At 37.9% G+C, this 26,751-nt stretch overlaps 1 protein-coding gene across 4 annotated transcripts in view; it reads left to right on the top strand.

Moving 5' to 3' along the window:
• The window catches only part of EPM2A (EPM2A glucan phosphatase, laforin), a 98,260-nt gene that overhangs the window by 44,003 nt on the left and 27,506 nt on the right, over nucleotides 1–26,751 (top strand). Inside the window, exons 1-2 of one of the 4 annotated variants that reach the window (XM_084889308.1) lie at nucleotides 1,983–2,359; nucleotides 18,642–18,816. In XM_084889308.1, coding sequence (XP_084745434.1) covers nucleotides 2,071–2,359; nucleotides 18,642–18,816 — 464 coding nt within the window. In that variant the 5' untranslated portion in view covers nucleotides 1,983–2,070. Of the gene's footprint in view, nucleotides 1–1,887; nucleotides 2,360–18,641; nucleotides 18,817–26,751 lie in introns of those variants that run through there. The other 3 variants (XM_084889305.1, XM_084889307.1, XM_084889306.1) reach the window with 3 other exon arrangements.

A 26,751-nucleotide genomic window follows, 5' to 3' on the forward strand; every position in this document is an offset into this window, starting at 1 on the left:
CTTGTACTTATGATATTCTGAATGCATGACATTCTGGCTTTCTATTGCTATTTACATGTTTCCAAATACTGGTAAACAATATGTCCTTAGTTCACAGAAAAGACTGTTATTTAAGTGTTTGTGAAAATACAATAGTAAGGACAGAAGGACAATTTTATTAAAGGACCAAAAAGTAACAAATATTCCCAGTTCACTGGTTGAGCGTTGACCTATGAACAGGAGGTCACGGTTCAATTCTGTCATACATGTGTCTGGGTTGCAGGCTCCATCCCCAGTGTGGAGTGTGCAGGAGGCAGCTGGTCAATGATTCTCTCTCAACACTGATGTTTCTCTCTCTCTCCCTCTCTGAAATCAATAAAACTATATTTTAAAAAGTATCAAATATGTTAACAGGATATTTGATTTACCTTATGGCAGTGACAAAAATAAAGCCCAGCCTCACAAATAGTTTTCTTTTTAACCAAATAGCTAAAACCTCTATTTCTTAACATAAAAAGGTTTTAAGTTGGAAAAAAAAATAGTGCTGATGTTTACTGAAAGGAAGCTTTCAACAAAAGGTTTTATTTTTATGCCATTTAAAAATTATGAATGTCATATATTTATAATCACAGAATGAGTTTTTGTTTTGTTTCCCTTTGGGAAGGTAAAACAAACCCATTTTGCAAATATTAAACTAATATAATTAAAAAATAAAGTGATCATGTTTTATTCCAGGCATTGAATTGGATTAGGCAAGGGAAAATACTGTTTATGCATCAGCTCTGGGTCTAAATGACGCCTCTTCTACCAATGACCGAACCTTTAGGATTGGCAGGGTCTTTCAAGATTATTTTATACCTGCATTTTGTGGTGAACAGTTAGACGGACATGAGCTAGGACGGTGGGCTAGATACAACAGAGCACAGGGTGTAAAGCCCCAGGTGTCCAGCAAGGGGCAGTCTATTGTAGGGTGGGACCTCACCCTAGGGTGACTTTTTCCTCCACTAGCATATCGCTGGTCCTGCAGTGTGGACCCCCTGACCTTTCCTCCCTAGAAACAACATCTATGTCTCAGTTATATTTCAGCTCCAGGTCTAGAAAAGCAGCAAAATCAGACCAGAGACCCCCGCGGTTGCCCTCAGGGCCAGCTGCATTGAATAATGATCCCTAACGCAGAGTGGGCCAATCAATCAGGGGAGACCACAACCCCGAATAGTCACACTGTGGGGAACTGCTGACTATTCTGTTGGAATCTTCCCCTGGGATCTCCCTAAACTCTGCATCCTTACACCCTTAGGACAGAGGACCAGGGCCCCCCAGTGTGCTCTCCGTCCCAGGAGCACCCCAGCCTTTCTCTGCGCCTCCCAAGGCAGGTTACCATTAGCTTCCTCACTCCGCAGCTCCAAGCACCCTCCCTTTACTTCTATAACTTCTTTCCTAAGCTCATTTCTTCTGGGAACCACTTCTACCTCTGTGATTTACCAAATAAACGCTCTCTTACAGTTTGGGTCTCGGGTCTGAATTCTTCCCCAGCCAGAACCCAAGTACAGGGGTTGCTGAATCCAGGATTGGTCTGACCCCTCCTAAAGAGCCCGAGGGCCAGGGTGGGGGTGAGTGGCCAGGGTAAGGTCCCCAGCTCTCCGGCGACCGGCCCAGGATCTGTCCCCCCACTTCAGGATCGGGAAGGATCTGCCCCCCCCCCTCCCCCATTTCAGGATCAGGGAGGCTGCTTTCCATGTGCCATCCCCTTTTCCTTTAGGAACCCAGTAAAGATCATTCCCAGTGTTTTGGAAAGATGACTGCAAAACCGCAGGGCGTAAGAGAGGCTTTCCTCCCTTTCCGAACCCCCTCTCCGTTCCCCTTTCTGCCTGTCTCTGCGCGCCCAGCCCGCTTCTCCGGGACGGGGGTGGTGGCTCCCCGGGCCTCAGATCGGCCCCCGGGGCCGCGTGATGCCGCCCGAAAAGGCCAGCCTGGCGGTGCTCCCCGGGCCGGGCCTACGGGTGCAGCCCCGCGCGCCGCCCAATCGCCGGCCGCTCTGCCCCCGGGGACGCCGGGCACCAGCCCCGGAGCCCCGCCGCCGCCGCCGCCGCCATGCGGTTCCGGTTCGGGGTGGTGGTGCCGCCCGCGGGCCCGGGCGCCGGGCCGGAGCTGCTGGTGGCGGGGTCGCGGGCGGAGCTGGGGCGCTGGGAGCCGCGCGGGGCGCTGCGCCTGCGGCCGGCGGGGGGCGCGGGGGCGCCGCGGGAGCCGGGCCTGTGGCTCGGGGAGGTGGAGCTGGCGCCCGAGGAGGCGGCGGCGCCGGCTGGGGGGGCGCCGGGCCGCGTGGACCGGTTCTGGTTCAAGTTCCTGAGGAGGGAGCCCGGCGGAGAGCTCTGCTGGGAAGGTACGGGGCCGGGGACCCAGGGCGCCGAGCGGGCACCCCGAGCGCGGAGCGGGCACCCCGAGCCCTGCCCGACGCTTGACTTTGGAAGCCGCCCGTCTTGCTGTGTCCTTGTCAGCGCCCCCTCTCTGGGTCTTTTTAAAAAAAAATTGTTGACAGTCTTACAGATGCATCCCATTTTCTCTCTTTTTGCGTCCCCCCCCCCCCCAACTCCCCCGCCCCGTCTACCTGAGCCTCAATTGTGCTTTCATTTTCTTGCCTTAGTTCACTAAAGAATGACCCAACCGGTGACGCCAGCCATTGCACCATCCTGGACTGCAACGTGCCAATTACCATATGATTTTTTTCCCCCCTTGGGTTTGAGTTTTTTCTCTTGTTGGATTATTTTGATCCCATATACATGGCAGTTGAGGCATGTTCTGATTTCTTGAAATATAAAAACAATAATGCTGGTAGTAAAAAAAAAAAATTCATAAATTCACAGGGTAAAAAAAAACTGCTCTTCACATCTTAAACCCACCCACTCCTATGTATGTGTGGGTGTATATATTCCTTTTAGGGTTATTCGATATAGATGTGTCTCATTTTTTAAAATATTCTGCATGTACCAATGTGCATTTACTAAGGTTGTTGTCTCTCCCCACCCCCGACCCCCCTGATATAAACAGTAATAGCCTAGTAACTAGGCCCTAGTTGAAAATCTGTGTATAGAGTTACCTCTGAGCATTTGGCAAGTGTTTCTGTAGGGGAGATTCTGAGAAATGAAGTGTAGCCCTAGTTTACATTTGAACGAGGACTGCCAAATCCTACCCTGAAAAGGTTTCACCAATGTAGACTTCTGCCAGTGATGTGAATTCACACGGCCCTTTCTTTAAATGAAATGGGTGAGGTGGAGGATTGGAGTGTGTGATACTCAATAGCTGTCTAAAGCCAATGAAATGATGGTCTTTTTAGAAGTTTATTTGACAAAGTTAGGCCATTTAGACCATAATGATGTGGAAACAGGCTCAGCAAAGATGAGTATTCTGTAACATGCAATATGTTATCTTGTGTCTCTTTTTGTACCTTACGGGGTTACATGGTCTGGTGGCCCTTACTGTCCTATTGTATTTTCATGTCAGAGGTGAAAGTCTCCCTTTTCAGTTTTTTGCTTTTTTTTTTTTTTTACAGTACTATTATTATTAATAGTAGTAGGTACTTATTTTTTTAAATAATAAAATAAGATCTAATATTTTTAATAAAAATTAAAATGGTAAAAACAAGTCATCTCAGACCCCCCTCCTTTTCTATTTTTAGCTTTTCTGATATTTCTCCCAAAGTTTTGAATAATTTGTTTATACTGCTATTTCTTTGTTGTTGTTGTTTTTAAATTGATTTTTTTAGAAAGAGGGAGAGAGAGAGGGAGAAAGAAAGATTATGTGATATATATATATATATATATATATATATATATATATATATATATATTTCAGCGAGGAAGGAAGAGGGAAGAGAGAGATAGAAACATCAATGATAAGAGAGAATCATCTATCGGCTTGCCTCCTGCACACCCCCCACTGGGGTTCGAGCCTGCAACCCAGGCATGTGCCCTTGGCTAGAATCGAACCTGGGACCCTTCAGTCCACAGGCCAACATTGTATCCACTGAGCCAAACCGATTAGAGCAAGTTATATATTTTTTAATTAAAATTAGACAATATTTAGTGACAGTTGATGTATACCCATAAAATCAACCACGATACTTGCTATGAAATATGAGGAATTTAGTTAAGTTCATTATCTCTCTTCCCCTGCTGATTTTTATATTATTTTAAATTATATATAAATCTTATACAAACATATAATATATAACATGTATTTTTAAAGTTTTATGTAATTTAAATTCTGTTTTATAAGTGTCAGTATGGCGTCCTGCTCTGGATTGATAGACTGATTCTAAGAACTGTAAGTGAGAGCATTATGAGGAGGTGTAGGCAGTGTTTAGGCAGGAGCAGGTATTCTGGAACCAGAAGGCTGGGATTCACTAACTAGTGGGTAACCTTGGGCAAGTCACTTAGGACTAAATTGGCTAATAAATGTCAGGGACTTAGAGTAGTATATATATTAAATAAGTATTGTTGTTCTTACTATTATGATTAAGAAATATTGCAGAACCAAGTAGTTCAAATAGACTCATAGTAAAGGAAATATAATTCTGCGACATAGAAGCTGTGCCACAAGAGAAGAAAAAAAATCTCTCTTTTTTTAATATTATAAATCATGCTCAAATTTTACCTAAAATGACACCAGAATTTGTTTTAATTCATATTTGGATGGTAATGTTCTTCAATTTGTTTTAACAATTCTAGTTAATTTTTTTAAACAGGGGAAGTACACAGATCCTCAAAATTTTCTACCTTGACTGCACTATTTAATGAATGCAAATTGCTTACTTTTTGAAAACATTTTTTTCTAAAAAGATTGGGTAATTCCTCTTCGAAATTTTCACTAATATGTAGCTTTCTGAGCACAGTTATCTGGGACTTTTTTTTTTTTTTAATTGAATTACTGCATTATTTGCATTGTTTTGGATTTCACATCTTCCTCTTTCTTGTATATATGGGTCATTTTGTTGGATTGTGTTTTCAAATAATTTTCAAGAAACAGTAAATGGAAGATAAAATATCTGAGTTCTCAAATACCAGAAAATGTGTTTGTTTTGCTCTCACACTTGATTTATCATTTGGTAGATATTCTAGTCTCAAAATAATTTTCTGTTTGATGGCTTTGCCTTTATACTTTCTAGTACCCATTATAGTTGATAATTCAAATATCAAAATAAACCCATTGCAGTGTAGGCAATCTGCATTTTTTTCTTCTTCTTTTGAAGCTTTTAAACTTTTCCTTACATTATTTTTTTCTTTTACTATAGGCCTGTGTTACCAGGATGTATCTGAGGGTTTTTTTTTTTGTTTTTTTTTTTTTGTGTGTGTGCGTGTGCGTGTGTGTGTGTGTGTGTGTGTGTCTTGTTAGTTCATTTATTTTCTACTAGAGGCCTGGTACACAAAATTCGAGCATGGGAGCTGGTTGTCCCTCAGCCCAGCCTGCACCCTCTCCAATTTGGGATCCCTCTCACAATCCGGGACTGCTGGCTGCTAACCACTCACTTGCCTGATTGATGCTTAACTGTTCCCCTGCTGGCATGATGGTCCCCAACTGCCCTCCCCTGTGAGGCTAAGGGGCTTGGGGGATTCTGGCTGGATGAAGTGGGGCTAAGGGGACTGGCACCACCATCTTGTGGCTGTGGGCACCACCATTTGTGGGGGCATGACAGTCAATTAGCATATTCCCTCTTTATTGGCTATGGATGCCACCATTTTGTGAGAGTATGATGGTCAATTAGCATATTCCCTCTTTATTAGATAAAATTGCTGAGTAATATTACATGGTATGGATGCACCACAGTTTGTTTATCCATTTATTTATCATAGGACTTGGCTACAGTCATCCAATTATTCCAGTAACATTTATTGAAAATATGATTCTTTCTTTTTTGAATTGCCTTTATAAATAATGAGTTGACTATGTTTACCTTGCATGGGTCTATTTCTGGGCTTTCTACTGATCACTGTGTCTATTTTTCACCAATAGCACACTGTGTTGATTAGTGTAGCAAGATACTAATCTTGAAATAATGGAAAATGACTTGTTCTCCAGCTTTGTTCTTCTTCATTATTACATTGACTCTTCTTGGTTCTTTGCCTTTTCATAAACATTTTAAAATCAGTTTGTGGCTATCTATAAAATAGCTTACTATGATTTTGATTGGGATTGCATTGACTCTATAGATCAAGTGTACAAGAATTGACATCTTATAAATATTGAATCTTTTAATCACTGAACGTGGATAATATTTCTTTTTAATTAGGTATTTCATTAGGGTTTTGTACTTTTCCACATGCAGATCCTGTATATGTTTTGTTAGATTTATATATATGTTTTTTAAAAGGTATTTGTTGATATTTTAGAGAGAGTGGAAAGGAGAGGGAGAGATAGAAACATCGATGAGAAACATCAATCGGCCACTTCCTGCACACCCCCTACTGGAGATCTAGCTAGAAACCCAGGCATGTGCATTGACCAGTAATAAAAATGGTGACCACCTGGTGCATGGGATGATGCTCAACCCACTGAGAAATACCGGCCAGATTATACATAAGGTTTTTTTAATGCTATTTTACATAGTATATATTTTTTAATTTTAGTTTTAAATTTCAATTGTCTATTGCTGGTATACAGGAAAGAATTAACTTTTACCCCTATTGATTTTTGTTTGGATGCTGGACATTTTAGTTTTACATTGTTTCAGAGAGTATAGTCCGTCCCCCGCAAGCAGTTGTTTGTGGATTTGCCAGAGAGTTAATGGGATCTGAAATGTAAATTTTGCTACTTTTAGATTATTTGTTCATGTCCCCTAGAAGCAGAAGGAGGTTTTAATTTTAGGAAAATTAAAAATATTGTTGCATGATTATACGGTGGGGAGAGAGAAAAGTTACAAAACTCTTTTTTTCCAAAAGGTGATGGAGCAAGTACAGTCTTAAAAATGTGCCTTGGAGCTTCTATGGAGACAAAATAATAAGGTGGATAAGGCAAACAAGTGTAACATATTCTATGGTGTTTAGGGAAATATAAACACATATGGTAGAAATTTTATGTTTCATTAAATATGTTTCTTTGTGTAATGATAATGCTCCTGAGTGTTTGAGATTTGAGAACGAATGAGAAAAAGATTTATAAGTTGGATCTGTAGAAAGCCAGAGAATGGATAACTTAATGAGATAAGGGAAGTCTGAGGAGATTTCAGCTTTCCGGACAGAGAGAAGTTCCTCTAGCAGGTCAAGTTTGACTAGCCAGAGTTTCTGTTACAGTAAGATCATTAAGTGTTCTTTTATCCCAACACCATAAAAAAATTGAAACTTCTGTTACCTGGAAAATTTTCTGTTTTCTGCTCTGATGGTGGGACCCTGGGCCATGCCCAGCTAGCGCAGGTCTGCGGAGCAGCCAGTATACACCAGAGTGAAAAGTTTAATATTTCCAATTCCATGACCTTCATGTTTTTAAATGTTAAATCATAATGTCACATTAGCATAGAGCTTTATTCTGAATTTTAGTTAATTAAATCCTAGGGAATCAGAGGAATGGCTACTATAAAATCAGTTTTTTTTTGTTTTTTTTTCAGTTTAGTTGCAGAAGGATGTCAGATGTTTCCAAGAGCAAAGGGAATTTTTATTGTCATTTGATCTCTTATTGCCATCATTTCTGCATGTTTTATTTGTAGATCTTATGAACTGTTTGTACCTTTTGAAAAATGTTAATGGAACATGTACAGTCATATCTTTTGTCAAAAATAAATTAAGACCTTATTTTTGAAATTTTAGTTTAGTTTTATTTTTCCTATCACCATTTATACCCTCTATGTCCTCCTCCACCTTCACCTCCACTCTCCCTCCACCACGCCCCCCCCCCCCCCCCCCAGTTCCCGCCAATCACCAAAGTGTTGTCCATGTCCATGAATTCTCTCTTTTTCTCATTTTTGTCTTCAGCAGAGCTAGAATCAAAGCCATTGCCCAGAGTATCTGCTCCAAATGAAAGTCCAGTCCAGCATCTGGCTGGGTTAGTTGTGTTCCCAGCTGATTTAAAGACACCATAGCTCAGTCACTCACGTGTATGGAAAAATAGACTGCCTGGTCATGAGCCCCTAGGCAGATTTTGATAGAACTATTTCATAGTTCTGGGATTGGCCAGTGAATAAGAATATTGTAATTTCCCCAGTTGCTTTTCATTTGGGAGACTAATGTAAGAAATTCTGGAGTGGAAATATTGCAGTTTTTCCTACCTTTCCTCTGCCCCCAATCACTCCTTTTTATTTTCATCCTGTTGCTTCTGCGGTAGTTTGGTTTCTTGTCATATCAGTGGACTTCTACATCATCTGACTTTTTGTGTCCCATGCCTATTCATTCCTTCCACATTCCAACTAGAGTTGCGGTGTGGCATACTATTAAGGTTTATCAATACCCACATCTTCTCTCTAGGGGAGGATTATTCTTTGTTGAAGAAATATATCTTTGTCATGTGGCTAGTTTTTGTCAATAAAATGTGGTGGTAAATAATGTATCTCCTTTCCTGTTGCTTTGCCTCACTCTTTTCTCTCTGCCAATAGATTGTTATTGATATTCAAATAATGATTGCTTTGTCTGATGGTTGCACTATGAAGATGATGACAATGTCAAAAAGAGCCCTTTGCCAATCTGCAGTAAACTAGCATGGGCGGTAATAAACCTTTGTTCTTCTGTGCCATGGATAATTTGGGGTTGCTTATTATCACAGCATGTCCCAGGACTTAAAACAATGCCTGGCATTTGGTAGGTATTCATTAAATACTTCATAAATGAAAGAACTTGGACAATGCACTTTCCAGGTGTCTCAAACTGCAATAATCATACTCTCCATCTTCCCATCCTCAATGTGGTCCTGGGCTAGTGAATTTATAGCAGGGGATAGATGTACCATTGTCTTAAAACAAGAATTTTTTAAAAAGATTTTGGAGGGAAAGAAAACATTTTATAATTAAAATAGACATGCATATAATATGGAACAGAACACAAATCTTACACAAATTTTTCTTTTTCTTTTAAAAAATATATTTAATGATTTTTTTTTAATAGAGAGAGAGGAAGGGAGAGGGATAGAGAGTTAGAAACATTGATCAGCGGCCTCCTGCACACTTCCTACTGGGGATGTGCCCACAACCAAGGTACATGCCCTTCATCGGAATTGAACCTGGGACCTTTCAGTTTGCAGGTCAACGCTCTATCCACTGAGCCAAACTGGTTAGGGCTTACACAAAATTTTAAAAGGAAAATATACATCTTAAACATTTTCATGACAATAGGTTACTAGTATTGCTTGAAGCTACACTCCCAAGACCCCTTGAGAATCCTTGATAATCTGAGTCTGGTTTTTCCTCTTTGAAATGCAATGTCTGGACAAGAGCAGAGATGTCAAAGGCTTTAGGAGGGCTGCCTGGTGTGAACAGCAAAGAAGTGGGAGCCAGCAGCCCTGGGCTCCAGCACTTGCTTTGCTGCGAAACATAGAACCCTGTCATTTAAATTATGAGAATGTCGAACTCAGGAGAAGATGTACTCACACTTCTGCTGTCTGTCCCACTAAATTGTTTTTTTAAGGAATTATATTTTTGAAAATACTTTGAAAGTAATTAAGCTCTATTATTTTAATAGAAAATTCTTGCAATCTTCAAATTTGAAAATTTTATTTATATTGTTATTCCACTGGGTGGCAGTATTTCATTATACTCTACTATAACTTTACAGTTTGTATATAATCCCATGGAAAAAAAAGTTAATAAACATCACATTCTCTCCTAATCTTACCTTTCCCTTTTCCTATCCCATGCTTTCTCTAGCTCCCAAAACAAATTTGAGAAAGTGTTATCATTAATTTAAAAAGAGTTAATGACTTTTTTTTTTTTTTTTAATGACTCAGGGACAGTCTACCTAAGTTTAAGCAATTTTTTTCAGATTTCTGCTTCACTTGGGAAGAAGTGTTGGATAGCTTAATTTTGCTCAGATGTGAGCACATTACGTTGATGTAGATAATTAAAATGAGTTAAAAATCATCTACAAAAACCTTGCCTTAGAGTTTTTTCGTGAATGCTTGTTAACTTCTGTTGATATTGAGGTTTCAATATAAGTGATAGCCTAGTCCATAGTTGGCAAACTGCGGCTTGCAAGCCACATGCAGCTCTTTGGCCCCTTGAGTAGGGCTCTTCCACAAAATACCATGGCCTGGGCAAGTCTATTTTGAAGAAGAGGAATTAGAAATTTAAGTTTAAAAATTTTTGCTCTCAAAAGAAATTTCAATCGTTGTACTGTTGATATTTGGCTCTGTTGACTAATGAGTTTGCCGACCACTGACCTAGGTCTGTTAGAGTAGTGTTGTCCTATAGAGTGGGAAAAAAATATCCTTAGCAATGTAATAGATTACTTGTTTTCACTTATAAGAAGACCACTGATGCAATTTTAAGCTGCCATGGTCACTACATTCTATACAAGAAGGGGAGGCAGCTGCTTTGAAAAACGTGGCTGTTGAAAGGTTGTTTATAAAACTTCATGCATAGAGAAATCTTTATTTTTAAATGGCTGATACTTGATAGAACATTTTAATTGTTTTGTGCCAAATAAATCTTTGCTGTTTTCAGGGAGGAAAAAAGAAAAAGTTGTATAAAAAAATAGATGTCTAAATTTTAATTGGTATGTTAGTGAAAATTTTATATCTTTCTCTTATGATCTTAACTGTGAATCACATTTCCTCTCTTCTAATGTATAGAATGATGATAAAGGTGTATGCACTACGTATATGAGCATTAAATATTTTTTTGGGGGAGCAAGGATGATCTATAGCTTTCCATGGATTCTCAAAAGGGACTAACTAGTATGACTCGTAAAGTAAAAAATACAACAACAAAACACCCTGGTATTTCATCATTATTAAATATTTTGAACTAGCTTTAAAATTTGCTTTCAATATTTAACCCAATCAAATATCAACCCTCATTTGTACAAGAGGAAACATCCTACCTAATAAAAGAGTAATATGCAAATTAAACATCACTCCGCTACACCCACAAGCCATGCCCACCAGCCACGCCCACCAGCTAATCAGAGCAAGTATGCAAATAAACCCAACCAAGATGGCTACAGCCACAGAGAGCAGGAGGGAGGCTTGGGTTTCCCAGGCAACGGGAGAAGCAAAGCTTTCTGCACACCCTGGCTGGCCTAAGCCTCCACTCAACTCTACAAAGTTTCAATTATAGAAGGTAAACAAATCCAAACAGAAATGGCTGCTGGTTAGGGAGGCTTGGCTCTGCTCCAGGCTACAAAGTTTCAATTGTAGAAGGTAAATAAATTCCAGATACCAGGGCCTCTGCTTGGGTCACCAGGGGGCATGGCCAGCCTGCAAACCACCACAAGCCCCTCCCTCAGGCCACCCCATGCCCCAAGGGAACAACACCTGATCTGGGACACCCTTCAGGGCAAACCAGCTGACCCCCACCCATGCACCAGGCCTCTATGCTATCTAATAAAAGAGTAATATGCAGATTGACCATCACACCAACACACAAGATGGCTGCCCCCATGTGGTCAAAGATCCTGCTCCTATGTGAATACAAGATGGCCTTCACAAGATGTCCAGCTGGGGAAAGCAGTTGGGAGGCACCAGGCCTGCAAGGGAGAGCAGTTGAGAGCCAGCAGTCCTGGATTGTGAGAGGGATATCTGACTGTGGTTTAGGGATCGGGTCTAAACGAGCAGTCAGACATCCCTTGAGGTGTCCCTGATTGGAGAGGGTGCAGGCTGGGCTGAGGAACACTCCCCAACCCTGTGCACAGATTTTGTGCAGCAGGCCTCTAGTGGAGGAATAATGTTATCTTAGTTTCATAAAGGATTTTAGAAAATCTCTCAATTTCTTTTTGCACAAATTAAAAAGCAGCTGGTCAGCTAATTGATGAGTTAGGTGCGTTCATTGCAAGTTGAACAACTGAACCTAAAGTGCTCTGATTAATAAATCGAAAGACCATGAGGGTGAATGCAAATATCAACTTGATGGTCTATGTACTTTCCTGATAGATCTTTTTATTAGCGATTTAAGAGGCTTGCTTATCAAATTTGCTTGTAAGAGAAAACTGGTAGAGATAGTTGTTATTTTGTTTCTGAGAAGCAATATGCAAAATATTAAGTCCCCCAAAGATAAGAATAAACTGACAAGAAGAAATTAATAAGTTGTCTTGTATTTGCATGAACAAATTATATTATAAAAATAGAGAACTAGAAAAATTATCTTGAGAATAATTCAGAGGGAAAATATTTTGGAGTTCCAATTAGTTTTGGTTTTAGGGAGAAGTTAGCAGAGTTTGGGCAGAGATTGGTCAGAATTTGTAGACCAGGTGAATTATTGGAAAAACCAGTGGACTTATCTTTGGAGCCCATGAACCCATGTGAAGTAACTGTTAGTGTGGTCTTGTCTTGAAACATATAGGTCTGAACAAAGCTGTTGTTGAAAACAATTTGACCTCTTTTAGTGGTTTACTTGTTTTGCAAGTCAGCGTGCAGATTTGCAAGCACATTAGAAGGACTGGAAAACATCTAAGAAAATAGTAGCTAGGAGTTGTTACGTTGTTATTGAAGACCAACCATGCTTAATCCTTTAAATGGATTATCTAAGCGAATTCACTCACAGCTCTATGAGATAGATAGCAGTATTATGATCCCTTTATCACACATGAGAAAACAGAGACACAGGTTGCTTAAGTGACTCTCACTACTGTTTACCAGCAGTAAATAGTGTAGATTGGGATGGAGTTTGAGTCTGAATGTTGAACCCATGCATGTAACCCCTGTAATATAGTGCCTTCCAGGAGAAGAAAATTATGGAACCAACAGAGGAGAGTTTCAACAGGGAGAGGTCACTATCGCTAAATGCTGAAGGCAGGTAAAGGAAGATGGAAAACGAACCTGACGGGATGAGTTCATTTAAAGTTTTTTTTTTTTCTTTTTTTCTTTTTCTTTTTTTTTTTTTTTTTCCTCCCAGTGGAGTGTTGAAGGCAGATGCCAAATCGCAGTGCAGAATGAAGAGTGAAGTGAGGTTGTTCAGTGAGGACAGAGCCAGTTAGAGGAAAGATAAGGTTATAAGCCATGACTGCGGGGCAGAGACTGCAGGAAAACTGGAAGAGGAGGGATTTGCAGAGGTTTAAAGCCAGAAATAGAAGAAATGCTGTCTTACAGCAAAGACGGTATAGCCAAACATAATCAAGTGCTGCTAGACAAATAACTCCCCTCTCTGGCATTTTTTAATTTTAAAAATATATTAAAATCCTTTTAGTTTTACTGTTGATTTAAACAAGATAATTTACAATGAAAAATTTAGTACATGGGGTACTTTTGAATTAAATCAGGTAGAGACATGTAGTATCTAAAGAAATGTGGTTTATCTTCCAAAATGATTTGCTGGAGAAAGATGATGTGTTCAGATGTATAGCACAGTTGCCATCAGTGACCTAATTAGCATTTGTTTCTCCCCACTTTCCAGGCTAACAATCCTGATTGGTTTCGGTAGAGGCGAGATGAATCATTTTTGCTCTAACTGGTGTGGTCATCTTACTCCTTGGCTGGCCATTGGACTAAGGATGGCTATGTCACGTAGTTCTGGCTAAATGAGCATTAAGAAGTCTTTTGGGTGAGGCTCCCAGGAAAGTTTTCACTTCTCTCGTGAAAAGGAACAGAGACTCTTCACCTTTCTCCATGGGTAGGACTTGTCACCCCCTGAATGTGAGGTGACAGGTGTGACAACAAAGTCAATGTGTGGGGAATGGCAAAGCTGACATTTATAAAGCACTTGGTATCTCACCAGGTACCAGTGTGCTACCTGGCTTTGCCCCTCTTGTTATGTGAGAGTCCTGTAGTTGTTAAGTTGCTGTTAGATTTTCTGTTGCTCACAGCCAGACATAATCCTAAGAGAAGCAAAATCCTTCTTCAGCTCTTTCTTATACATGGCTATGGTAAGTTTTAAGATAATCTCCTTAATTCACCCTATTTTGTTTTTTTACAGGTTATATTGTCTTATTGAAAGGGTTTAAAATTATCTGTCACATCAATTTCTAAACAAAATGTAGTCTTTAAAAATTATATTTGACCACTCTATTCTCTCAATCAGTTGGACATTTCATTTCTTTTCAATAACTAGAGCAGTGCCTACATGCCTGTCAGCTGGGTCTCTATTATGTCCATAACATATTTTTGTCATGGAAGAAACCATAGCATAAAGCCATCAGAGATGGATTTCACATCACAACTAGACCAGTTCAAAGGAATATTTCCTTAAACCATTTAGTCCACATTCTAAAAAATCTTAATGGAAGATAGATTTTCATGCCAAAACGTTTACTTACTAGGAAACTGCAAAAATGCCTGTCTGCTGGGCTAGTTGGGGTAGGATGAAGGAAGTTAAGTGTATAATAATCCTCAGTGGCCTTCAGGGTTCCTGGGATGAATAAGATTATTCTGATTTCTTTGCATCTAAATGCTGAACACTCAAGATATAGCAATTAGGGAAGGTAGCACCTTCTGCCTCAGCATTATTTGACTTGAAGTTTACAAAGACGGGTGACATGGGAGTTTTTGTCTTAAGATTCAAAGTATGTCAATGAAGTAGTAAAATCTGGTTAGAGGAATTTATACAGTGAGTCTCATACCAATATAAATACTTCCTCTGTTTTTATAGTGTGACTTGGATTTGTGTTCGGACAATGAAACACAATCAAATTTTTAGTCAATTCTGGGAGTGCTGTGGAGAGAAAAAAAATGACCTGTTAATTTAACAATAATAAAAGTCTAGACACTACTATGAAATTGTTTAAGCGAGAGTAGGAGGATCAACATTAAAATTATTAGAGCAGTTAAATAAAATTTATTGAACACATGAATATAAACATCTCTCATGGGACACAGCAAGTAAATGTATCCAGCAAATATGTCCAATTATGCAGAGATGGAATATTTTAATATGCTGATCTTCTTGTTAATCTCCTGAATCATGGCATAATTAGCTACCAGAGGATTTGATCATTTCAAATCAGGTGGTCAGATCTTTGGCCTCACTCTCCATTATCACACTGAATGAATTATTAATAATTCAGTCTAGTGCTTTGAGTTTAGCCTATTAAGAACAATTTAAGTTTCAGATTTTCTCTAAAAATGATAAAAGAAGGAGAGCTCTTTTATTGTATTCAATTTTAAATGGAAGCATAATTGCCTGGTAATGCCATTGTTTAGAATGCTTTTAAAGAGAATCTTCAATCTTTGAGATGCTTCCCATGAATCACTAATTAATATAAATCCTCTTCATTAAAAAAAAATCTGACTGCTTAAATCATGGTTAAAGAAGTGGTAATTCTGTTCTCTGCTTTTCCTATTTATGAAATCCATTTATTTTGCAGTACTTGAATTAGAATTTGATAAGTTATATGGCTCTCCTATGAGTCCATATTATGTGGTTACGCTACCCAGTGAAATAAACTTTATTTCTTCTTATTATCTATTTCCTGCATTGGATCACATTCATACATTCTATGCCTTTGTTAATGTACCTATCACATACCCTGTTGTCAGTCTCAGCTTGTGACCCAGCCCATTATCTATCACAAACCCTTTCTCAGTAATTCTAACTCATACAGCAACAACCATCTCCATTTTCAGTCTTCTATATTAGTGTCCACACCACAAATCTATCAGCTCTCTTTCTTAGTGAGGCGATTGCTCCTGTAAATATATCTCAGTATACTATTGTACATTTAAAACACCGCTGAGATGAAGCCTATTTGCAATCTTTGAGAGATCTGTTAATGTAAAAGTATTTTATCATATAATTAAAGTTATGTCATCATTTAGTTTGTTGTTGTTTCATTTACTTATTGATTTGTGTAATCTTTGTCTGAACACCAATGGTCCATTCATTGTTGGAATCAGGTTTTAAATTTTATTTATCTATCTCAGTTTGCTACAGAACTGGATATAATATTTGGTTATTAACTGGATTAAATTCTAGAATATTTCACATACATGAGGGTATTAACCTGCTTGAGCAGCTATAATGAAATACCATAGACTGGGAGGGAGGGGGGCTTAAATGACAGAAATGTACTTTCTCACAGTTCTTGACCAGAAAGTCCCAGATCAGAGGGCCAGCAGATTTGGTTTCTGGTGAGGACTCTGTTCCTGGCCTTGCTGATGGCTTCACACTCCTGTGTTGTCTCGTGGCCTTTCTTCTATAGCTGCATGGAGAGAGATCTCTGGGGTGTCTTCCCATTCTTATAAGGACACTGGTACCTACGGGCCCCCTATTGTGATCTCATTTAACCTTAATTATCTAAGGCCCTATCTCCAAATACAGTTTTAGAATGCTTTCCTTCTCAATCAATATTGTGTTTCTTTGTGACTCACACTACATCCTTGTTTCCATTGCCATTGTGTTCAGATGCATCATACATTCATTTTCCTAGTTTGGACCTCTGGTCCATTCAAATCATGGACTCCAACTCTCTACTTCACATTCTCTTTGGGATACCTAAACAGCACTACAAGCCTAGGGTGCCAAGCCAGACCAGTAAGCTTCCCTTCCAACCTCTCCTAGGTGTTGAGTTAAATATGTATTGGTTCCCTTCCTCCTTCACCTTCCATGTCTAATGAATCACCAAGCTGTGTGGTGTTTTCCTCCTGAATCTGCCCATTCCTTTCCCTTTCTCCCTCCAGGCTTTCCTCGTCTCCTACCATGGATTTTCTGCTTCTAGTCCTAGAGTGCTTGAATCAATTTTTTACTCTGAAACCAGAGAGAGTTTTACAAAGTACAAACTTTGTCATGTCACCTGCTTGCTTAAGATATTTTGTTTAATTGCTTTTATGGTAAATACCTAAATCTTTAGCATGACTTAGTGCACAGCGCCTGTCATGTAGTTGGCACTCAAATATTTGTGGAAGAATGTGTAAATGAACTTGTGTAGGCTCCATTATTTGCTATTAAAATAGTATTGCCACATACACATATATCTGTATATATCTTCCTTTTGTTCATATTTCTTTTAGATATATTTCTGGAAGTGAGATTGCTGGTATAGTTTTGTTTTCATATATTAAATATCCAGGTTGATAGGGCAGTTGGTATAGTACCTTGCAGCTATCAAGAGCAAAAGAGGCATCTTATCCAGGAAGATCAGTGATGATTTATTAAGGAAGCAATCCTTACCTTCTATCTGATGGAAGGGAATTATATCCTTAAAGAGTTGCCCAATGACTTAAGAAATTTTTTTTTGAGATTTTTATGCCAAATAGCTATAGATTAAATATTTTATAAGACAGAGCAAGGTACAAATGAGTCAAAATGTTATAGACATAACACATGTGACTTACTCCTATTTTTATTTTGCTTATGTTTTTAATTAATGACAAATTATAGAAATTAGGTAATTTAAGGAAAGGAATGACGTCCAATGGGGTGGTTACATAAAGTGCTAAGAAAAATTTGTATGATTTATAATTTTCATTGAAGTGATCTGTTTACTAGTGTCTTTGATACTGGGTAGATGGTGTTTCTGGAACATAGTCTTCCTTCTCTGCCTCTTTTGCTCCACTCCCTGGGAGGAGGATGGTGTGTGTGGTGCTTGTGAGGTAGGCAGAAAACAGCATGAAGCTGTCAGGTACTGGGAAGGTGGAGACTAGAGGCATCAGGTTACTAATAGCTCTGCATTTACTAGTTCTGTGAATTAACTTGGACAAGCCAGTTAATCTCTGTAAAACTTACTTTCCCCATCTGAAAATGATACCAACTTGGTACGTGCTAGCTAGATTGGATGTGATAATTTGTTTAATTATTTATTAATGCATTTATTTATTTATTTAAAAATTCTTTATTGTTTAAAGTATTACATATGTCTCTTTTTTCCCCATTGACTTCTTCCCAGCCATTCTCACCCCCCAGTACATGCCCTTACCCCTTTACTATCTGTGTCCATGGGTTATGCTTATATGCATGCATACAAGTCCTTTGGTTGGTCACACACACACACACACACACACACACACACACACAGACACCATCTTCCATCTGAGGTCTGTTCGATGCTTCTGTGTCTCTGAATCTATTTTTGTTCATCAGTTTATGTTGTTCATTATATTCCTCAAATAAGTGAGATTATATGATATTTATCTTTCTCTGACTGACCTGGAGTGCATTATCCTAAGCGAAATGATGTATTTATTTTTAGAATTTTTTTTTTGAGCTGATACTAAAACACTAAATCAGTGATTCTGAGCATGAATTTGTATACCAGAACATTAAAAGCATGTACTACAGAGACGTTAATGGCTTTAAGAACTCTTCAGCAGCTTATCAGGCTGCAGAATAATTCATTCCAAGAGGCTCTAACGCAACAAGTGTACCAAGAAATTCTAAAAGAGTTAGTATGCTCAAAGGGAACACAGAACTCTATGGTATTCATCACCAGCTTCTTACAAATTTCTCCTCTTTTCCCTCTTGCTCTAGCCTATGTTTTAATACTGAAATGTGTAGATTATATAGCTTTATATTTGTTATTACTTATTATTAATTTTATGTCAGCTGCTTTGTGACTGTTTAAGCAGAAATTGGCTGGAATTGTTCTATCTGTTCTTTCTTGTTCCAGGCAATGGGCCACACCACGACCGTTGCTGTACTTATGATGAAAACAATGTGGTGGATGGTGTTTATCATGTTCCAATAGGACACTGGATTGAGGCCACCGGGCACACCAATGAGATGAAGCACACAACAGACTTCTATTTTAATATTGCAGGCCACCAAGCCATGCATTATTCAAGGTAAAAATAGTGCCATGTTTATAAGCATAGAACTAGGGCAAGAGGTAGCATTAGGACAATGGAAGTATTTACAGCATTTGAAATGGCAGCGTCTCCCTTCAGAGGGGTACATAGGCCTGCAATTCCTTGAGGGGATGGATTACAGTGAATCACTGTGTGATCTCAAATTCTTCATTAAGTTCATACCCTAGTGTCAATATATTTTGACCAGACAGTAGTTCAGCAATCTTTGTACTTAGTGGATTAAAAATAAAAACTGGATAAAAATACCCTTGATCAGTATTTATATCTTTTGTGCTACCAACCAATAGGGAAACAAAAATGGGAATCTTCTTAAAAATCTTATTTAAATAAACATGGAAAATTTAGACATAAAACTAGATTGGATATAATCATTTGATCTATTATTGATTAATATATTCACTTTTATATTTTTATTATACCTGCAATATATGTCCTATTAAAATTTCAAACACAAGAGGATACTAAATCACAAGTAAGGCTTACAACATTTTTCTTTATTCCCACTTGTCATAAATAGCTATATTTACCAAGTTATGATTAGTTTTGTTGGAGGTTTAAATCCAAGTCTTAAATAATGTGCATATACTTTATTTGTTAATGTATCAATTTAAAAATTGCTATCTAACTGGCATGGCTCAATTCTGGTGGTGTCCTACGAACTAGGAGGTCATGGCTCGGTTATTGGTCAGGGCATATGCCTAGGTTGTGGGCTCAATCCTCAGTGTGGGGCATCCAGGAGGCAGCCCATAAGTGATTCTCTCTCATCATTGTTGTTTCTATCTCGCCTTCTCTCCTCCTCTCTGAAATCAGTAAAAATATATTTAAAAATTGCTACTGATTCCCTTTGTGACTTTTGACAAATGTAAATCTTATATACTTGTTTTCTCTTCCCATTCCCAATCCTATCAGACTCATTTAAAAAATTTTGTTATTTAAGTTCATACAAATTCTGTTTCTTGAGCCATAAATTTATGATAGTGCCTCTGGATTTTCTACTGTGTAATATCAGAAATGTATTGCCCCTCTATTTCCCGCCACAGCTACTTTCACCTGTTCAGTTCTTTTTTTATTACTTTTACATTTTCAAGGTTTTACATTTCATTTAGATAGAATTTACATTTCATTTGGATAAAGAAGTAAGTATGCAATACTTTGATGATTTCAAATTTCAAACCAATATCCAGCATATAAAATACTACATATATATTATTTACAGTAGAACATGGAGTGCTTGTACCATAGACAAAAAGATGCATTCTCATGTTCTTAAAAATTGTATTGCTTTGAGTGAGAGAGAGAATCAATACTAAAAGAGCTATGAGGGATAGGAGGGAGGGGAATACCCTAGTGTTAGGAAATTGATAATCTTCTTGGACACACCTTTCTTGCAAATTTATGCTAGATCTTGGCCTTGCAGATGGATAGAAGGCAAAGCATGAGGAAGTCAGTGGTAAAGCATGACTCATGGCTTTATGGCCCGAGTAACTGGATTAATGGTGTTGCTGTTTCCTGAGATGGGGAACAGTAGGAGATGAACAATCTAAAATAGGGCTTGAGAGAAAAATTCTATTTTAGGTATATTACCTTTGAAATGTATGTTAGATTGCAGAAAGGAAATCCATTTGATGTGTGAAGCTTTGGGGAGAGGTTAGAAATGGAGAGATAAAATAAATGACGCTCAAAGTGATGAGACTAGATGAGATCATTTAGCATTTGGGTGTGGAATACAAGAGAAGTAGTGAAAATAGGCCTTTGGATCCACACAATTTAGAGATCAAGGAGAAGAGGAGGATCCAGAGAAGACAATGAGAAGGAGCACCTGTGGAAATGTTCAGATTTTTTTTTTTTTTTAAATATATTTTATTGATTTTGTACAGAGAGGAAGGGAGAGAGATAGAAAGTTAGAAACATCGATGTGAGAGAGTCATCGATCAGCTGCCTCTTGCACACCCCCTACTGGGGATCTGCCCGCAACCAAGGTACATGCCCTTGACCGGAATCGAACCCGGGACCCTTCAGTCCCCAAGCCGACGCTCTATCCATTGAGCCAAACCGGTCCCGGCGAAATGTTCAGATTTAATGAGGATGTGTTTATGGTGTGTTTTTCATTTATCCTGAACCACTTTTGCTGAACCCTTTTATCTGAAAAGTCATGTCTTAGGCTCTAGGGCAGTGGTCCGCGAGGTCCGAAAGGTTGGCGACTATTGCTCTAGAGATTTTCTTCTATTTAATTATTTTTTCCTTTTATTGTCTTTATTCTGTCAATAAAGATACTCCTGAGAGGATGTTGGATTTTATGGGTTTACATCCCATTATAGAATTTTAAAAAATGATTTTCACTTTCTGGTTTTATTGCTTTACATTTTGGGGTCACTTTTACCCCTCCCCCTCCAAATTTGTACAAGGAAATATAAAGTTTTGGCTCTTTTTTTTCTTTCCCTCCTCCCCTGAATCACGTACATCCCTTGTATTATTCAATCCTCCCAATTTAGTTATGGCACAATTTTGAGAAGATCAGTATTTCACATGTTTATTGGTATTCCAGTGTAAATACTATTTAACACCCTAAACTGTTCACAGATGCCTAAATCTTTTTTTTTTTTTTTTTTTTTGAACTCCTATTATTCAGATATTGGAACCCTGGCCTAGGTGTTTTTGTTTTTTTTTTTTTTTTTTTTTTTTAATCCTCACCTGAGGATATTTTTCCATTGATTTTTAGGGAGAGTGGAAGAGAGAGGGAAAGACAGAGAGAAACATCGATGTGAGAGAAACACATCAATTGGTTGCCTCCTGCACAAGCCCTGACCAGGACCTGGGCCGGGGAGGAGCCTGCAATCGAGATACGTGACCTTGACCAGAATCAAACCCGGGACCCTTTGGTTCGCAGACAGACACTGTATCCACTGAGCCAAACTGGCTAGGGCTGGCCTGGCCTGGGTGTTTTATATTTTGCATATCTTTGTCTATTCTTTTCTAACAGATTTCTTAACTTTATCATCCAACTCTGCTATTTAGTTGTGTGTTTTTTTTTTACTTCCAATAGCATTCTTTATATTCTAAGTGCTCTTTTAATTCTCTTGAGTGTCCCCCCCGTCCAGAGACTTGTTTACCCTTCCCCAGAATATAAATCTCTAGTTTTTGTCAGGAATGGAAAGGGAACGTTTCCCGGTGGAAGAGGGTGGGAAAATGACTCTGAGAGCTGGCTGCCTCTTAAAAAAACTTTCAGCCAGTTCTATTACTTTCACCTTAATCTAAATATTTTTTAAAAAAATATATATTTTATTGACTTTTTACAGAGAGGAAGGGAGAGAGATAGAGAGTTAGAAACATCAATGAGAGAGAGTCATTGATCAGCTGCCTCTTGCACACCCCTTACTGGGGATATGCCCGCAACCAAGGTACATGCCCTTGACCGGAATCGAACCCGGGACCCTTCAGTCCCCAAGCCGACGCTCTATCCATTGAGCCAAACCAGTTTTGGCTACTTTCACCTTAATCTAGAAGTACCTGATGATACCAGTTTCTGAGCCTGCTGAGAATTCTGTAGTGTAATTCCAGTCCATTGCCAGCTTTCTTTGCTACTGGCCTTAGGATTTAGTTTTTTTTCTGCTAAATTATTCAGCAATCAACTAGTTGCTTTACAGTTTCCACAATTTTAATGTTGTCATCTTTTTTCATGTTCTGTCTTGTGGTTTTATGTGTATAATTTGTTTTTGTTTTTTTTTAAATCACTCTATTCTTGCTTTAAAGGAATTTAGAGAAGTCAATAGAAGTGTGAAATCAATTTGTCTACAATAAAAGTGAAATAAAGTATTTAAAGTGCCTAACATAAAACTTGGTCATAGTAGCTCAGTAAATTTAAGTCCATTCTTTATTTCTCATATTTAGCATCTGTTCTGTTCCTCTGATACAGGTAGGATTCTACCATGCTAGCATGAGATTTTAAAAATCAAAGTGCACCTCCATATTCAGGCTGGGGAGGGAAAGTTTGTACTTAGTACCAAACTACATCTTCCTCTTCAATAGATTTTTCTTTATGTAAAAAAATGAATGTTTGCTTTAAAGGCAAAGATAATGAATTAAATGAGACATTAGTGGAAAGGAACTGTAATTTTTGTATCTTGAAAAGACATTGCCTATTACGCTCATTTCAAGAGACAAATTAGACTTTATAAACATCACTCTTTATACTGTTTATAAATGTGAAAGCTGGAAAATGTCTTATAAAAACATGCTTAAACTTTGCAGCCCCTTTGTCTTATAAAGAAAAGGTATACAGTAGTTTTCAACACTCAAACTCATTTTAAACACCTGAGCAATAATTTTGCACATTTTAAAATACTGTTTTATTTAGCACCGAAATGAATGAAATTAATCATTTTGGAGAGTGAATGAGGACCTTGGGTACCAGCCCAGCTCTCTCACTTACTGCTGGGTAACCTTCGGACAAACCTGTAATAGTTCTAGATTTCACTTTCCTGATTTGCTGGTTGAACTAAATGATTTCTAAAGGGCAGTTCTGGAAATAATCAAGATTAAAATTAATTTAAAAACCAAAGGCTTATGTGATATTTTGCCACTATATTATATATAGGCCTAACAGCAACTGTACTTCATATCAGTGTCTCCGGTTTCAGTTCTAGGGAACAAATGCCTGCTATCTAGTGATGTTTCTAGATGGAACTTACCCTCCTTTTTTTTTTTGTAGCCCTGAACATACTTTCAGTTCAATTTTACAGAGGCTGTGTTTGGAAATACATATATTATAGCCAAATATACAAATAATCTTTAATGAGTATGTGTGTGTTTCTCATATAATGAGCAATTTTTATATTGCTCACATTTATAAACAAGTTTTTACAAAAAGTCTCTTTTGGAGTCAATAGAGAATAGCCATAAAATTCTGTGTGCTACTCACCGCATTGCATTTCCTGCTAATGTAGATCACAGTGAGGACATGATTGAGCAAAGGAAGAATCTACTTTAAAATGGTTATTACATCTGATTGAATGACTGAAGTTTTACTAAACATTAAAGCCAAGATTATAATTGTTCATGCTCATGTAGGAAAGGAAAACAACACAGTCCTTTTTTGAGTTCTGATTGACCAACAATTTTTATTGAGTATTAACTGAGATTCCTTGGAGTTTCCTTACCTATATAAATAATGCTGTTCATATTTTATAATATCAAGGTAATTGGTGAATATCCTCTTTTTCTTATGATTAGAATATGTTATATGAAACCTTTAAGTATATTAAAATAGAGTCTATTTAATTTTCTATGAAATTATACTGAGATGATTTATTTTTAACATCATATAAAAATGTTGGTGATAGGTATTAGAATCCTAACAGTAATATGGGCTAATGAAAACATCCTTTAATTCTTATTTCTTAGGAGTCATTTAAAACATCTCTGCTAAAGTGCATGGGGAACACAGTTTTAGCTGACAGTGCTGTTGTGGAATCAGTACTGATAAAAAGGGAATAGCTGGCTTCTGAGCTATCTTGTATATTAACAACAGTAAGAATACAGAGGAGGCTAAGATCTGTGCGAGATATATAGATTGGGTAACTAATGGAACATAAATATACTGACTCATGAATTTTAATTTTTACAAGACTCTTCCAATTCCAATATTACAGTGGCCATGGCAACCAAAGAAGATTATTCTCACACATTAAATGAATACAGAAGACAGACAGAATATTTTTGACAAGCTGAGATAGGCTTTTTCTGTAGTTTTCAGTGTCACTTTTGCAAGAGCATAAGGAAGTCTAAGTAACACGCTAAAATGTAGTCTTATTAGGTTACAAATTTTAGGTCGTATTTTTCTAGTCACTATGGCAGAAGGTCCGCTTCAGGAAGATCAGGGGGTCTATTTAGTACATTAATAGACCCCCTGATCTTGGATACATTAGGGAATGCTTCCGTCTGTTTTCAGAGGGTTGGTATATTTATGTCACTTTGTCAGTAATTGATTGTGACCATGTAAATTGGCTTAAAAGAACTCATTTCCTAGAACATAGTCTCATCTGTGGCTGAACTAACTGGAAGGATTATGAAACCCATGGGGGATGGATCAATTAGGAAACAGTAATTAAAATACATATATTTATCGCTATACATGAGAATCAAATTTGCTGTTGACTATTTCTCTATCATAAAGGCCTTATTTTGACTTTTCACAGAATTGCTTTGGAAAAGCAAGATATTTATTTTCATGCTTTGATGAGTTGTAAAATGCTTTTCCTATTTTTCTTTTTCTAAGTCCTTTTAATTTTTCTCTCTTAATGTCATGTAGACTTTTGTTCCTAAGTGAATCAGTAGATGTGAAAATATTAGCTTAATTGATTAGCATGTGTAAACATTACTCTAAAAAATATTGGTTAAATCAACACAGAGAAACATATACGCAGAACACACACACACACACACACACACACACACACACACATATATATGGATAACATCTACACATACAGTCCCTTCATTTTATAATAAAGGAATTGTATTTTACTCACAGGCCACATAATGTGTTTGACAGAGTGCTAGGATAGGTCTCTAGGATCTGGGATAAGGAAAGTAGTAAGTTGATTTTAGATGTTGCACAATGATTATATTGAGTAAGTAGAACCATTATATTGCTTTATAACCCTCAGCCACTTCTGACTATGAGAGAAGAGGAATCTTACATGCACAGAATTCCCTCATATTTTTAGAGAAGCAAAATGGGAAGCAAAACTACCAAGATACTGCCATCCCCAATTCTCCGCATGCCTCTATTTTTCCTCATAAGATAGGCCTCCATTTTCTTATACCACAGACTTTTATCATCAACTTCTGATCAAAACACACATCTGGACACCAATAAATGACAAAAAGAATCCTACTTATTTTTACCAATCAAAGTTTCAAGTTTGTATAGTTTATATAAGTCTAGAGAAGTTCAGTTAATTATAAGAAGAACCAGAAACCTTTTTCCCCTCTCCTAGCGCTTTCATGCCATTTTTCGAAAAGTGATATTTATTCAGGCTTTTGCCTAGTAGTTTAACGTGCCTTGTTATCCCTCCCATCTCATAATCTTGAACGATCGTATTGACTGCTTGTCTCAGTTCCCCTTTCCCTAGATTGCAGATCCTGTCCAAACATCGCTTTCTTTCAAAAGACTCCCCTGTTTGGCTGTTTTGCTTTTCTGAGATAATTATTATTAATCTCCTTAATTTAGCTGCTGACATTTCCATGGCTACGCCCTCCTCTCAGACTTGCTTATTGCATTTGTCATTATGAACAGGCGTGTTGGTGTTAGAGAAAGGCGTTTTATGAAAGGAACTTTCAATGCAAACCACATTATGTTTCTTTCTTTCTCTTTTTTTTTCTACTGCTGCTCCAGCTTAGCGGCATCAGGTGTGACTCCTCATTGTGGAAACTTAATGTATAAAGTCCTAAAGCTCAAAGAGACATATTTGCATTAAGTTGGAAGTCACCAAAGAATTTATTTAAATGGTGACTTCCCCAAACATTTGAGGGTTGATTTCAACCTTTTTATTTTTGTTTTTTGGTCTAGTTTTAGGAGGGAAGAGAAACCAAAAGCTGAAATTAATGATCAATCAAGATTGAAAAATAAATATCTCAAAATGATCAAGTTGATGAGAACAGGGTCAATTTGCTACAAAAATAGTAGGTATATATAAATTAACAGGAGCCATTTTATTGTTCACAGTGAAATATGTCTGTATCTATAAAGCTACTTATATGTTTACAGTTGTTGCTTAGTCAGAACCTAGAAAAGGTAGAAAGGAAGGAAAAAGGAGGAAAGTCAGAAGAAAGTGGGAAGGATGAAGGAATATAGACTTCTTTTATGGACTTGGCTAGTTTTTGTTTAGCTGTTCTGTGATAGCAGGATTT

The sequence above is a fragment of the Pipistrellus hanaki genome (genome assembly GCF_964339955.1).
Source record: "Pipistrellus hanaki genome assembly, chromosome: 7".
NCBI classification, from domain to species: domain Eukaryota; kingdom Metazoa; phylum Chordata; class Mammalia; order Chiroptera; family Vespertilionidae; genus Pipistrellus; species Pipistrellus hanaki.